This window comes from Crinia signifera, chromosome 5 (genome assembly GCF_055691185.1).
Source record: "Crinia signifera chromosome 5, ASM5569118v1, whole genome shotgun sequence".
NCBI lineage: Eukaryota > Metazoa > Chordata > Amphibia > Anura > Myobatrachidae > Crinia > Crinia signifera.
In genome coordinates this window covers 306496189-306511091 of record NC_139221.1, presented here as the reverse complement: position 1 = coordinate 306511091, position 14903 = coordinate 306496189, and the positions used below count along the sequence as shown (strand labels likewise).

At 53.5% G+C, this 14903-nt stretch overlaps 1 protein-coding gene across 1 annotated transcript in view; it reads left to right on the top strand.

The window, feature by feature from the left end:
• The first annotated feature begins 700 nt into the window (after positions 1-700).
• Positions 701-14903, top strand: part of LOC146081315 (serum paraoxonase/arylesterase 2-like) — a 59408-nt gene continuing 45205 nt past the window's right edge. The window contains exon 1 of the mRNA XM_083189461.1: positions 701-863. Coding sequence (XP_083045587.1) covers positions 853-863 — 11 coding nt within the window. The 5' untranslated portion in view covers positions 701-852. The remainder of the gene's footprint in view (positions 864-14903) is intronic.

The window sequence follows — 14903 nt, the reverse complement described above, 5'->3', positions numbered from 1 at the left end:
TTTGGGGATTATTTACAGAGATGGGAGTTCTATTTCAGATAGACATAAATAAAAAGTGGATTGTGATTGGTTGCTATGGGCAACATCCCATCTGCAATAGGACTATCTTAGTAAATCCCCTTGTATCATTAGGCATTGCCTTCATTCTGCTCACACCTGCATAAACAGTAGATATAGTGATATTGGGGTTATTCAGACCTGCACCCTACCGCTGCACTGAAAGCGTTTATGTTTGTCTCAAAACACAAACACACGTTATTAACTCTCACCGGGCCGCACATTATACCGCGCAATGGGGCTAATTCAACCAGCCCTGCAGATCTCCGAAAATCGCTTAGCGTGAAAAAAGGCCCTCATCCCCTCGGAGAAGTCGCAGGTGGTGCTCCCTTGAGCCACCCGCAGGAATGGATTCGATGTATCACATGCGGTCCCCGCCAAGCCTGACTGGAGCCAGAAGCAACTCTACAGATTGCTCCTCCTGCCGGGGCGACTCGGAGGGTTCTTTCACTGCGATTGGTTGCTGCAAGTGCCCAAATTACAGCTGAATCACCGAGTGTATGGGGGCCTTAAGTGATAATTATCTCTGGTAGAAAACCATTGTCCTACAGAAAGTTTCTGAGCAATGTGCAGAGTAGATAACCAGGTTGGGATCAGTAGCACAAGGGAGTGTACACAGAACTCTGTCCAGCGAGTTCATGGATCCTCCCTCTCCCCCAGTCCAGCTCTCTCATTGTAATCTTCACATAAGGATCCTATAGCTGTTCTGCATTACATTGTCTGAGTGACGGCCATGGGAAACTGCTCAGTCTCACGCTCGTCGGACTCGTCCTGGCATTTCTAGGGGAAAGGATAATGCAATTAACGTAAGTTCTACTTCCTCTACAGTGGATGAAGTTCTGAAAATCAGACAACTGTACAGGACTCTATGTATTGTAATTATATGCTCCCTTACCTATGGGTATGTAGATGTTTGTACTTTATATATAATCTCCTATATATTTGGCTACATCTGTCACTCAAAGTGGGTGTCTGTGTCTATAACGCTCTGTTCCTGGACTTTCCTCTTAATGTGTGATTGCCTTCATCTGTGCTGAACACCTTTCTGAGAAATTAACATGTTGAAAACAGGTGATGGCAATCATACATTAAGGGGAAGTCTAGAAACAGAGCATTGTGTCCTTCCTGGAGAGGGTCATGTTGGGAGGTATGTGACAGAGAACCAGCCCAGTGAGCCCACAGACAGTGCCAGACACCCACTGCCTTCCCATGTTGCCCAGCACTGCTACTCCACAGCCACCAGGTGAGCGCCCCCCTCCCCGCGATTTGCGGCAAACCACCCCCCCCCCCGCGCCCCCCCCCCCTCCCGCGATTCGCGGCAAAAACACCCGCTCCCCCGCGACCCCCCCTACCGCGATTTGCAGCAAAAACACCCCCGCGACCCCCCCTCCTGCGATTCGCTGCAAAAAGAACCCCCCCACGACCCCTCCCGCAATTCGCGGCATAACCACCACCCCGCGACCCCCCCCTCCCGCGAATCGCGGCAAACCCTCCCCCGTGCCCCCCCCCCCCCCCCCGATTCGCGGAAAAAACACCCCCCCCCCCCCCGCGACCTCCCTCCCGCGATTCGCGGCAAAAAGAACCCCCCCGCGACCCCCCCCTTGCACGATTGGCGGCACCCCCCCTGCGACCCCCCTCCCGCGATTCGCGGCACCCCCCCCGCAATTCGCAGCAGCCCCAGGATTAAATGGCACATGCAAAACACTGACATGGCTATGGTCGACAATGAAAAAGGTTGACATGAGTTTTTGAAGATTTATTTCATTTTTTGAATGTTTTCATATTCATTGTCATGTGTCGACATGGACACCAATGAAGTGGCACACTTATGTCAACATTTACATGTGTTGACCTTTCTGTGTTGATTTTTTTCTTGTGGCGATTCGCGTCACACCCCCCGCAACCCCCCCTCCCGCGATTCGCGGCACCCCCCGTGACCCCCCACCTCCCGCAATTCGCGGCAACCCCCCACCGGCACCCCTGTGAACCCCGCCCTCCCGCGATTCGCGGCACCCACCACCGCGATCCCCCCTCCCGCAATTCGCGGCACCCCCCCGTGATTCGCTGCAGCTCCAGAATTAAATTGCACATGGAAAACACTGACATGGCTATGGTCGACAATGAAAAAGGTTGACATGAGTTTTTGAAGTTTTTTTGAATATTTTCATATTCATTCTCATGTGTCGACATGGACACCAATGAAGTGCCACACTTATGTCAACATTTACATGTGTTGACCTTTCTGTGTTGATTTTTTTCTTGTGGTGATTCGCGTCACACCCCCGCAACCCCCCCCCCCTCCCGCAATTCGCGGCAACCCCCCACCGGAACCCCCATGAACCCCGCTCTCCCGCGATTTGCGGCACCCACCCCCCGCAACCCCCCCCTCCCGCAAATCGCAGCACCCCCCGCGATTCGCGGCAGCCCCAGGATTAAATGGCACATGCAAAACACTGGCACGGCTATGGTGACAATGAAAAAGGTTGACATGAGTTTTTGAAGATTTATTTCATTTTTTGAATGTTTTCATATTCATTGTCATGTGTCAACATGGACACCAATGAAGTGGCACACTTATGTCAACATTTACATGTGTTGACCTTTCTGTGTTGATTTTTTCTTGTGGCGATTCGCGTCACACCCCCCCGCAACCCCCCCCCCGCGATTCGCGGCACCCCCGTGACCCCCCACCTCCCGCAATTCGCGGCAACCCCCCACCGGAACCCCTGTGAACCCCGCCCTCCCGCGATTCGCGGCACCCAACCCCGCGACCCCCCCCTCCCGCAATTCGCGGCACCCCCCGTGATTCGCGGCAGCTCCAGAATTAAATTGCACATGGAAAACACTGACATGGCTATGGTCGACAATGAAAAAGGTTGACATGAGTTTTTTAAGTTTTTTTTTTTCATTTTTTGAATATTTTCATATTCATTCTCATGTGTCGACATGGACACCAATGAAGTGCCACACTTATGTCAACATTTACATGTGTTGACCTTTCTGTGTTGATTTTTTCTTGTGGCGATTTGCGTCACACCCCCTCCCACCCCCCCCCACAACCCCCACTCCCGCGATTCACGGCACACACACACACACCCTCCCCCGCGATTCTCGGCACCCCACCCCGTGACCCCCCCTCCCGTGATTCACGGCACACCCCCGCGACCCCCCCTCCCATGATTCGCCGCAACCCCCGCCCCGTAACCCCCCCTCCCGCGATTCGCGGCACCCACCCCCGCGACCCCCCCTCCCACAATTCGCGGCCCCCCCCGCGATTTGCGGCAGCTCCAGAATTAAATTGCACATGGAAAACACTAACATGGCTATGGTCGACAATGAAAAAGGTTGACATGAGTTTTTGAAGTTTTTTTTTTCATTTTTTTTAATGTTTTCATATTCATTCTCATGTGTCGACATGGACACCAATGAAGTGCCACACTTATGTCAACATTTACATGTGTTGACCTTTCTGTGTTGATTTTTTCTTGTGGCGATTCGCGTCACACCCCCCCCCGCAACCCTCACTCCCGCGATTCACGGCACACACACACCCCCCCGCGATTCTCGGCACCCCACCCCGTGACCCCCCCTCCCGTGATTCACGGCACACCCCCCGCGACCCCCCCTACCATGATTCGCCGCAACCCCCGCCCCCGTAACCCCCCTCCCGCGATTTGCGGCAACCCACCCCGCGACCCCCCTCCCGCGATTCTCTGCAATCCCTCCCGCGATTCGCAGCATCCACCCCCCCACAACCCCCCCTCCTGCAATTCGCGGCACCCCCCGCGACCCCCCCTCCTGCAATTCGCGGCACCCTCCGCGACCCCCCCTCCCGCTATTCGCGGACACCTAAGTTGCAATACAGGGCATCTTTCATACAATTCTAACCATATTTCTCATATACAAACGTTCACAAATTAAGGGGGCGCAGCCCCTTACGACGGTGTGAAGAGCGCCCGTAGGGCGCGATGAATCACCTAGTCATTAATAAATGGTAAAGGTCTAGGGCAGGCATGTCCAAACTATGGCCCTCCAGCTGTTGTGAAACTACATGTCCCATCATGCCTTGCCACAGTTTTGCTATTAGGGAATGCTAAAACTATGGCAAAGCATGCTGGGATGTGTAGTTTCACAACAGCTGGAGGGCCATAGTTTGGACATGCCTGGCCCAGGGGCTAAATCTATGACAGGGTATCGGCTGGTCGACACCAAAAGATCTACAAGCAGTCAACATTGACACAAGCAAAAGGTCAATATGAAAATGTCGACATAGATTTAAAAAAAAACAAATGTTTTTACGTTTTTATATTTCCCATTCCACGCGGATCCGATTGGGTATGGTGAGCGCAGCTATGGCCGAGCAAAGCAGCCATGCGAGGGGACGCGGTACGCTAATTGAGGGCCTACGTGCGCAGGTGTCAACATTGACACCAAAAAAAATTCACGTCGACCTTTTGCACATTTTCCATGTCAACCTTTTGCTTAGGTCAACCTGTTAAAACCACAACCAGCTGTATGTGATATATTTGCTGAAAAATAATCAATAATGGGCATCAAAATCCCGATATCACAGGTCTGTTCTGCGAAAAATAATCCGTAGTGAGAATCGCAGCTAACATTGTGCATAGAGGAGTTGATCCTTACTGAGACATTCAGGGACATTAACAGGGAATATAACACCAGGATATCCAGTGTCCATTATGCAATATGAATAATACTGTATACAGGTCTTGTCACATTCTTGGTAAAGGTCCTGTATTGTGTAGGTAAGAGTGGGAGGGGCCATCACAGCTTCAGCTAGACCAATGTGAATGACGGTTCATGCATCAAGTGGTAAGGACCTTATTCAGAATCGGACGCAAATGTCATCGCAAACTGCATCTGCAAAGTTGCATTTGTGCAACCTTTGCAGAATTGGCTACATAGGGCCCAATTCAGTTCTGATCGCACGACCAGCACACGCCGCCCCGCTAGAGGGAAATCCCACCTTGTGAATCAATGTGCTTGCTGTTTGAAAGGATGTGTACGGCCAGTGGCGTAACTATAGCTCAGCAACCCCCGCGGTGGCGGGGAGGCGCAGAGGAAGTTTGGGCGCCGGGGGTCTGCGGGGCTATAGTTACCCGCTGCTGTCTGCGGTACCTGCCTGCCGTGCCGTGACTGCCGTCACAGTCCCGTCTCTCCTAGCGCTGGCTCCTGCTTCTATAATGAAAACGGACACTTAGAAAATGGCTGCCCCCATACTGCAGACAGTTTTCTGTCTGCAGTATGGGGGCAGCCATTTTTTAAGAGTCACGTTTCATTATTAGCAGCAGGAGCCAGCGCTACGGGACCGTGACGGCACGGCAGGCAGGTACCGCAGACAGCAGTGGGTGGGCAGGTATGGGCATGGGGGGGGGCTGCCGAGGGGAGGGGGAGTGGGGGCGAATTTTTTTTAGCGGCGGGGGGGGGGGGGGGGGCATAATAAGTAGCTACGCCACTGTGTACGGCTACACATCCATTCACAGCTGAGAAAATATGTCAAAACTCATAGAAACAGGCTCAGGATTTTTACACTGGGCACTGGCGAGTGAGTCCGCACAGCCCTGGACTCACTCGCCAATGCGATAGAAAAAGGCACATCCGGCCTGGAGCTGACGTCACGCATCCTCCCTCAACAGACTCAGACACGCCTAGCGTTTTCCCGGACACTCCCAGACTTTTCCTAGACACACCTGCGTTTTTTTTAGCACTCCCACTGTTTCCAACCCCAGACGCCTAGTTCCTGTCAATCACCTTGGGAACGGTGTGTGAATAGAAACTTAATGGGATTTGCAAGAATAATAACAAATTTGACTCCTAAAGAGAGCTATTAAATGTTCATCTGTGAAAGTGCAAACCTTCCCCCCCCCTCCCCACTCGCCGACTGCCAGGAGAGGGTTAAGAAACGTACACACTGGGAAATAAATAATTTTATTGGCCAGTGTGTACGCTGTACACGATTACCGATGCGTTCTCCCGTGAGTCGTTAATGACCCCGCCGTCATCTGTGCACAGAAGAGGGAGTGGATCGCTAACGAGGGCCATGCTGCAGAATGGCCGCAAAGATGAGAAGAAGTACCGAATAATGGCCCTTATTCTGATCGGTGCGGCCGGATCCGAATATGCGGCCAGCACCGTGCGTCCTAAACCCCGCCTTCCATATGGATCGCCAACTCCGTCCGTACGCGGTAAGAAGCTGTCCGAACGGACCGCACGTGTATTTCTCATGAATACACCTCCTCCATCTCAGGGAACCTCCCCCATCATTCGATGGTCGCAGAACATCGAATGCAGGACCGAGTGGCCAGGCAGCTCCCGCAACCTCAGACCACACGGGCATTTCTCCGTGCAAAAGCAGGGATCTGGGCGGGCAGCTGACATCCGGCAATGTCATATGTCCGCCCCCTACACGTGCGTCACGGCCGCATTACCATACGTACGCCCAGCGTTTGCATGGGAACGCCCATGAAACGCGGGGTGTAAACATATGGTAATGAGCCCAAACAGCCCTTCACACCCCTCTCCACCCCCTGTTCGTAGTGTACACATTTCCTGCGAAATGTGGCCGTGCGTCCCGCTCGCACATGCGCAGAGACGCCTCTGCACATGCGCAGACACAAAACATCGGCGGCATGAACGCACGCGGATATTACCACACCAACCAGAATAAGGGCCTCTGTTCACCTCCCCAAATTTTTCCAGCACCTCTGCAGTGCCAGAGATCAGCTGTCAGTCTATACTGGTGTGGCATGTAGGCTGCATGGTCCATTTGAAAGAACAAGTGTCTCCACTTACGAGCTATCTGGAATAGTCTGTGCCAAAGAGTGTAGTGAGTAGGAGGTGGAGGGGGGCACAAATCACAGAAATCTCCCACAGAAAGATCTCGTAGTCACCATTATCATCAATAGGGATTACCATCCGAGCCCTATGTACCAAACTCTGATAAGCAAAGCTTCCTGGAGTTTTCCCACGCTGGATAAACCGCTTTAAGCCTATGAAGGCTTTATATGCAGGAGACACATCATCCAATCCCACTCCTGCAGCACTGGCCGGTGTAACTGGCATACGTGGTTCCGGAGTATGGAACAACATGACTGTGAGTACCAGCATGCCCTCCCAACCTTTGGTAGTAGTAGAAGTTGTTTTACAGGACCAACGACATCTGTCATGTTTCAACTCTGAACAAAGCACGATATGCAGATCTACCTACTCTTCTCCCACCTTACAGCCCAAGCTCCCAAATGATCCAGCTCCTAAGCCTTGTCCATATGGGTCTCCAGATAACAAAGATGGCGGCAGAGAGCTGAGCGGATCAGCTGCGATGATTGGTAACAGGCAGGTTTATTCTATACTCCAAAGGGTTCTGTGTGCAAAATGACTAATACCCCATCCCAGTACATATTAAAGAGGTACGGTAGAAATGTCTGTCAACCACTAATGGATGACAGTGGCTCGTTCGACACCTTGAAATGGTCGACATTGACAAAAGGTCAAAAAAAGCTTATGGCCAATGTAGACGTGGTTGACATGATTAAGGTCGACATGAGGTTTTTTATGTCTTTTTTTGTGTCAATGTTGACATGGACATCGTTTAGGTGTGCCACATCACCTTGCGTTCACCATGCTTTGGACATGTGGGGCTAATGACCCCCTCCGCGGTCTGTGCACAGGCGAGAGTGTGGATCGGTAACAAGGGCCATGCTTTGGACACGTGGGGCTAATGACCCCCTATGCCGTCTGTGCACAGGCGAGAGTGTGGATCGGTAACAAGGGCCATGCTTTGGACACGTGGGGCTAATGACCCCCTATGCCGTCTGTGCACAGGCGAGAGCGTGGATCGGTAACAAGGGCCATGCTTCAGGCACGTGGGGCTAATGAACCCCTCCTCCGTCTGTGCACAGACGAGAGAGCCGATCGATAATGAGGGCCATGCTTTGGGCATGTGGGGCTAAAGACCCCCTCCGCTGTCTGTGCACAGACGAGGGAGCGGATCGGTAACGAGGGCCATGCTTCGGGCACGTGGGGCTAATGACACCCTCCGCCGTCTGTGCACAGGCGAGGGAGCGGATCGGTAATAAGGGCCATGCTTCGGGCACGTGGGGCTAATGACCCCCTCCGCCGTCTGTGCACAGGTGAGGGAGCGGATCGGTAATGAGGGCCATGCTTCATGCACGTGGGGCTAATGACCCCCTCCGCCGTCTGTGCACAGGTGAGGGAGCGGATCGGTAATGAGGGCCATGCTTCGGGCACGTGGGGCTAATGACCCCCTCCGCCGTCTGTGCATGAGGGCCATGCTTCGGGCACGTGGGGCTAATGACCCCCTCCGCCGTCTGTGCACAGGTGAGGGAGCGGATCGGTAACGAGGGCCATGCTTCGGGCACATGGGGCTAATGACCCCCTCTACCATCTGTGCACAGGCGAGGGAGCGGATCGGTAATAAGGGCCATGCTTCAGGCACGTGGGGCTAATGACCCCCTCCGCCGTCTGTGCATGAGGACCATGCTTCGGGCATGTGGGGCTAATGACCCCCTCCGCCGTCTGTGCACAGGTAAGGGAGCGGATCGGTAACGAGGGCCATGCTTCGGGCACATGGGGCTAATGACCCCCTCTACCATCTGTGCACAGGCGAGGGAGCGGATATGTAATAAGGGCCATGCTTCGGGCACGTGGGGCTAATGACCCCCTCCGCCGTCTGTGCATGAGGACCATGCTTCGGGCACGTAGGGCTAATGACCCCCTCCGCCGTCTGTGCATGAGGACCATGCTTCGGGCACGTGGGGCTAATGACCCCCTCCGCTGTCTGTGCACAGACGAGGGAGCGGATCGGTAATGAGGGCCATGCTGCAGTGTTTCATTAGTAGCCGGACCTCATTGTTCCTGTCACCCAGAAACCAAACACCTTTTACATGTTTGAAAGCAAATTATGGGGGCCATTCAGACCTGTTCGCTGTGGTCCGAATTCGCTCTCCTGGCCGCCTTCGGTGAGTTTCCCACTCCTTGGGGCATTCACTCAATGATGGGATGGACAGACAGGGGGATAGACAGACAGGGGGCAGGCAGGGGGATGGACAGACAGGGGTCAGGCTGGGGGATGGACAGACAGGGGGCGGGCAGGGGGATGGACAGACAGGGGGCGGGCAGGGGGATGGACAGACAGGGGTCAGGCTGGGGGATGGACAGACAGGGGGCTGGACAGACAGGGGGCGGGCAGGGGGATGGACAGACAGGGGTCAGGCTGGGGGATGGACAGACAGGGGGCGGGCAGGCAGGGACATGTGTTGGGGCCCACCTAGCGTTTAATGGGCATGTCCACAAAAACAGTGGGTGGGCCCATGGAAACGCTGGGCGTACCCCTGCGAACACAGGCTTGTTGATGCCTGCTTGGGGTGAGTGACTGGGGTCACATGACATCAGCACACGCCCCCATTTCGGCCATCTCGGTCCAGAATAACAGTAAGTATAGCCTTTATCAACTTTAATCAACGATGGGAGGAAAAATCAATCGATAGTTTAATGATTTTTCCTCCGTGCGGCCACACGCCTGCACATCTGATCGCATGGTAGCACAGGGATTTACTAGCCTGGGGGGGGGATATACACCTCCTAACGGTCGGGCGCCGCCCACTAATGACCACTACCTGTCAATCACCTTGCATACGGACAACGAAGGCTAGCCGTCACTTGCTCAGTTTGCAGCACAGGCATGCGCACAGCTGCAAACGCGCATACACTGTCATCCAATCATCGCACAGGCTTCATAGCCCAGCGAATGGGTCTGAATCGGGCAAATTGTTCCTCTAGAACTGTGGTCCCATTGCAGTTGTCAGGGATCACCTCCTCCGCCATTGCTATTGCTATGGATGGCGTATACTAAGTTGCTGCGAGCAATTTGCAATCATATGCAATCCTTTCTGAATCAGGCCCAGTTTGTATAAAACATGTGCATCTGGACTTTGCTTGGAATGATACAGCAATCGTCAACATATCAGTGTTCAAGGTCGGCTGTGCCCTGAGTAAAGGTTGCTGTAATATTGGAAAACTCTGGGTAGAAAATATTGAATCAAATGCATCTGAAATATTTGAAACCCATTTGCTGCCACTAATCACCAGTGGGCATCAGTGTGGGCTGTCATCCACAGCAAAGTGCCAACCGCATGTTCCCCTTCCCCCTACTGGCACTAATCACCAGTGGGGAGACCCAGGCATCAGTGTGGGCTGTCATCCACAGCAAAGTGCCAACCGCATGTTCCCCTTCCCCCTACTGGCACTAATCACCAGTGGGGAGACCCAGGCATCAGTGTGGGCTGTCATCCACAGCAAAGTGCCAACTGCATGTTCCCCTTCCCCCTACTGGCACTAATCACCAGTGGGGAGACCCAGACATCAGTGGTGCTGTCATTTAAAATTGTTGTTTTTATTTTTTTAAAGTATTGCCAAAAGGATAGAGGATCTTTTAGCCCCTCTGTCTCCTGAACCCTGGCACCTAGAGTGATGAGACCCCTCTTTTAAAGTATGTGACCCTCTCCCATAGAGATAATTTCCAGATGATCAGAGTGAACTCCAGGTAAAAAGCCACTGCACTAACGGAAAATCAAGGAGTCCAAGGATGGGTAAGGTCTCCCCCCAACCCGACATCCATAAAAACTGGGGCACTCATTTTTGAAAGCCCAAATGATTTGGGACATGCATGCAAAACTAAGACACTCCCAGGTGCCTTAGCTTTGCGTGCTCCTGTACGGGAACAGGACGGGCAGCTGACATTCTGGTGATGTCAGCTGCCCGCCCCCGGCAGCCGGATCACTGCCTAATTTCCATGGGACGCCAGTGTTTTTATTGGAACACCCATGAAACACTGGGCGTTCTCATAGGCGCATCCCCTCGCTGCCGCCCCCCGCCTGCACTGGTGGGTGTGAACGGGATGGTGAACTAGCAATTCCCGCTCGCACCCGGTGTACGCACATGCACAGAAATGTGTATTAGCAAAACATTGGTTCGCACGAGGGACCGCTTGGACCAGAATTACCCCCTGATGAGCACTGTTCTGTTACCCTTTGCTGTAGAAACCTACATGTCCTATCCAGCGGCATTGAGCAGTAAGCTGAGGGTGCCGAAAAGCATTGCACAGGCCCTGGCCCCAGAGGCCCTGGCCCCAGAGGCAGTTGCCAGTGTCCACGGTGGATGCAATAGTGTTCCAATGGTGGACTGTGTACAACTGGCGATGCTTCTGCGTGCGGCCGCGTGGAAATGGGCAACTCTGGGCCTGAGTAATCAAAAACACTAGTACACATGGGGAAGAATAACGCCGGCATCTGTATGTTATCCCACCCGAGACACCAGCAGCGGAGGTTATAACAGCTTCCGCCTCTGAGTCAGGCCCTTAGGGGGTCATTAAGTGGCTGTGCAATGGAAGTAATCTCTTATATATTTAGCCACATCCATCACTCAAAGCAGTGTAGGGAACGGTGGGCGGGGTTCCAGGGGTGATTGACAGGCCCGTCCACCGTTAGCCACACTGCGAAACCTGTCCACTTCCGTTCTACACACCACCCCCCTTGCCCTCCGTCCTACACACCAGCTCCCACATATCCGCCCCCTCCTCGACCACATACACTGCCAAACCCCGCCCCACGGCTACACACCACCCCCAACACACACACACACACATCATCCGTCCGGCACACAACCTCCCAGACTACCCACCCCCTCCAAGCCCAGCACTCCCCATGGCTGCCCATATACGGGCAGCCCCAAGGCAGCACACCGCGCGCGCCCCCCCACAGCCTCTTGATCATACACGGGCAGCCCCATGGCTACACACCGCGTCCCCCCCCGCCTCACTCTCTTACACGGTACAATGACACCAGCAACCCATGCTCGCTTCAAGTCACCTCCGCGCTGCTCCTGATCCGGTCTGCCCCCTTTTCCACACTCAGCCTGTGGAGGAGCCGTTAGTAATAGCAAATGCAGCCGCTCTGACTATGCACATGGTGAATGCTGGGGACCCGCCCGGTGTGTGAATGACTCTGTCCATCCCCCTTCTACCGCAATCCCCACCAGCATCCCGCCTGCGAGCTCACAGCTATCTTCCAGACTGCACCCTACCCCTGCAAACACCCGCCCGCAGACCGCCACCGGCTCATTCTCTGCATCAGTGTCCCCAGCACCTGGACCCGCCCGGCAACATCCCAGCCGCATCCCAGCCTCCAGGACCTACTGCCACCCCCCAACACCCTCCAGGATCTGCTGCCAACAAGCGACACCCTCCAGGACCTGCTGCCGCCAAACTCTACTTTCCCAGACCGCCTGCGCCAGACCACAACTCTACCCCACCCATCTGTAAGTACTACCCACCACCCCATACCAATACACCACCAACTAATCTCCAAACACAGCTCCATTCCATTTCACGCCAGTACCTGCTGCGTGGCACCCAGCACCCCATACCAAACACTCTTAGGCCACTACACCTCTTCAAACACACCTCACTCACATTCATTTCTACTACTAATGGGGCGAAGCCCCTCACGACGGTGTGAAGAGCGCCCGGAGGGCGCGATGAATCACCTAGTTACATAATATATGATAAATGACCTGAGGCCGATTCAGACCTTTCCGTAATGGGCCAAATTCATCCACGTCCCCGATAGTTGGGGTTTGCACATGCACAAATATGTGCAATGCGCAAACCCAGAGAGCGAACAGCTTTGGCGAGATTCACAATCGCCGCGCTGTTTCGTTCCCAGAAGAGAAGGGGAGTGGGCAGGGGTGTAGCCATGCCGATGCCTTTTTTGGGGGGGGGGGGGTGCTGACGTGACATGACGACAGGTTCCTCCCCGAATTAGGCCCGCTCCATCCGAGATAAAAGTCAGTTTAGACTGACTTTGATCTGCAAACGGGCAACGACCATCGTATGATTTGTCAACGTGCGGCCGCATGCGAGGGGAGTGTTAGCATATTCATCCCCTCGCATGTTAGTGGGGGGGCTTCAGCTTGGTGGAGGGTGGTGTTTACCTGTTCAAACATACCCAGCCTAGCGAACAGGTCTGAATCAGCCCCCCCCCCTATCTTTCTGAGCATCAGCATGATTCGTTAACAAAAAGAAAACCCACAGCCGCCTCCTTATCTAACATACTGATAACTGGACGTGGTTTGGGCCTGTGCAGGGAGCTTGGCCAGAAAAGCCTTACATGACCCTACAAAGGTCTGATTACTAAATAATCATTTGCTAGAAGGGCATGGGTAGGGGAGAAAGCAGAAGTCATTCAGCCTCAGGATGCCCAAAATCATCCTGAAATTAGGTTGCACTGGGTGTTTCAGAGGTGGAACTGCCACTGGTGCAGCAGGTGCATTGCACTGGGGCCCCTGAGGACTATGGGCCCCACTGCTGTGTGGCATATTGTGATCTTGGGTTGAAGTCGAGGAGGGGGAACCAAATTATAATTTTGCACCTGGGCCAACCTCCCACAAGTTCTGCCCCTGTGGGGTTTGTATTCATATTAACATCTCTGTAAAAGACCGCCATATGCTTGGAACACTGTTTTTTTTTCCTTAACCCTTTGAGTGCCAAGTGAATTGGTACTTGTGGACTTTCACGGCTCCCATCGCATGCCATCGCATGCCATATGTAATGGCATGCGATTTTTGCCGTTTTTATGCAATTTTTAAAAAATCGAAGCGCATACGATTTGATCGCATGCGATCGCATGCGATTTTTAACAGAAATGCATCCAAATGCATTGAAATTAGTATCAAACATGTTAAATGGCCCCCAAATGTCATTTTTCAGGCTGTACCACCCCCACTATCAACGCGAACCCGAAGCGTGGCGAGCGCAGCGAGCCCACGAGGGGCGGCGGTACGCGTCCTAGAAAAATAGAATAGAAAGTGTGGTGAGCGCAGCGAGGGGACGCGGACACCTGTGAAGCCCGCGAGGGGACGCGTATACCTGTGAAGGTATCCGTGTCCCCTCGCCACGCTTCGGGCTCGCCACACTTTCTATTCTCAACTCCACGCCGACGTGGATAGTGGGGGTATGAAAAGGTCGTAGGACGCGTACCGCCACCCCTCGCGGGCACGCTGCGCTCGCCACGCTTCGGGTTTGCGTTGATAGTGGGGGTGGTACAGCCTGAAAAATGACATTTGGGGGCCATTGAACATGTTTGATACTAATTTCAATGCATTTGGATGCATTTCTGTTAAAAATCGCATGCGAACGCATGCGATCAAATCGCATGTGATGCGATCGCATGCGATGCAATATTTTACCATGCGATGGACATCGTGGGAGCCGTGATTGTCCACAAGTACCAGTGAATTTGTCAAAATAGGTGTGAAAATTGGCAAGCAGACATTTTTATTTATCATAATGACCTGTAATGTTACCTCATATAGGAAACTAGGTGATTCATCGCGCCCTACGGGCGCTCTTCACACCGGCGTAAGGGGCTACGCCCCTTAATTTGTGAACATTTGTATTGTGAGAAATATGGTTAGAATTGTATGAAAGATGCCCTGTATTGCAGCTTCTGGCAGTGGGTGAGGGTCCAGCGTGGCAGCACAGGAGTACCGGACGGTGGCCCTGAGTCAGTGTCTCCTCCTACTGGGTGGGAGTTAGGGTGCATGAGAGCAGGAGGCTGGGATATGAGGCATGATAGGGGTATGTGGGCAACACAGCGTCAGCGATTACCCAGTGGTGGAAGTTACGGTTCAGGAGAGCAGGAAGCTGGGTAGTGATAGGGGTGTGTGGGCATACGGGGGACTAAAGAGGGTGGTGGACACTGTGCAGCTTCTGCCAGTGGGTGAGGGTCCAGCGTGGCAGCACAGAAATA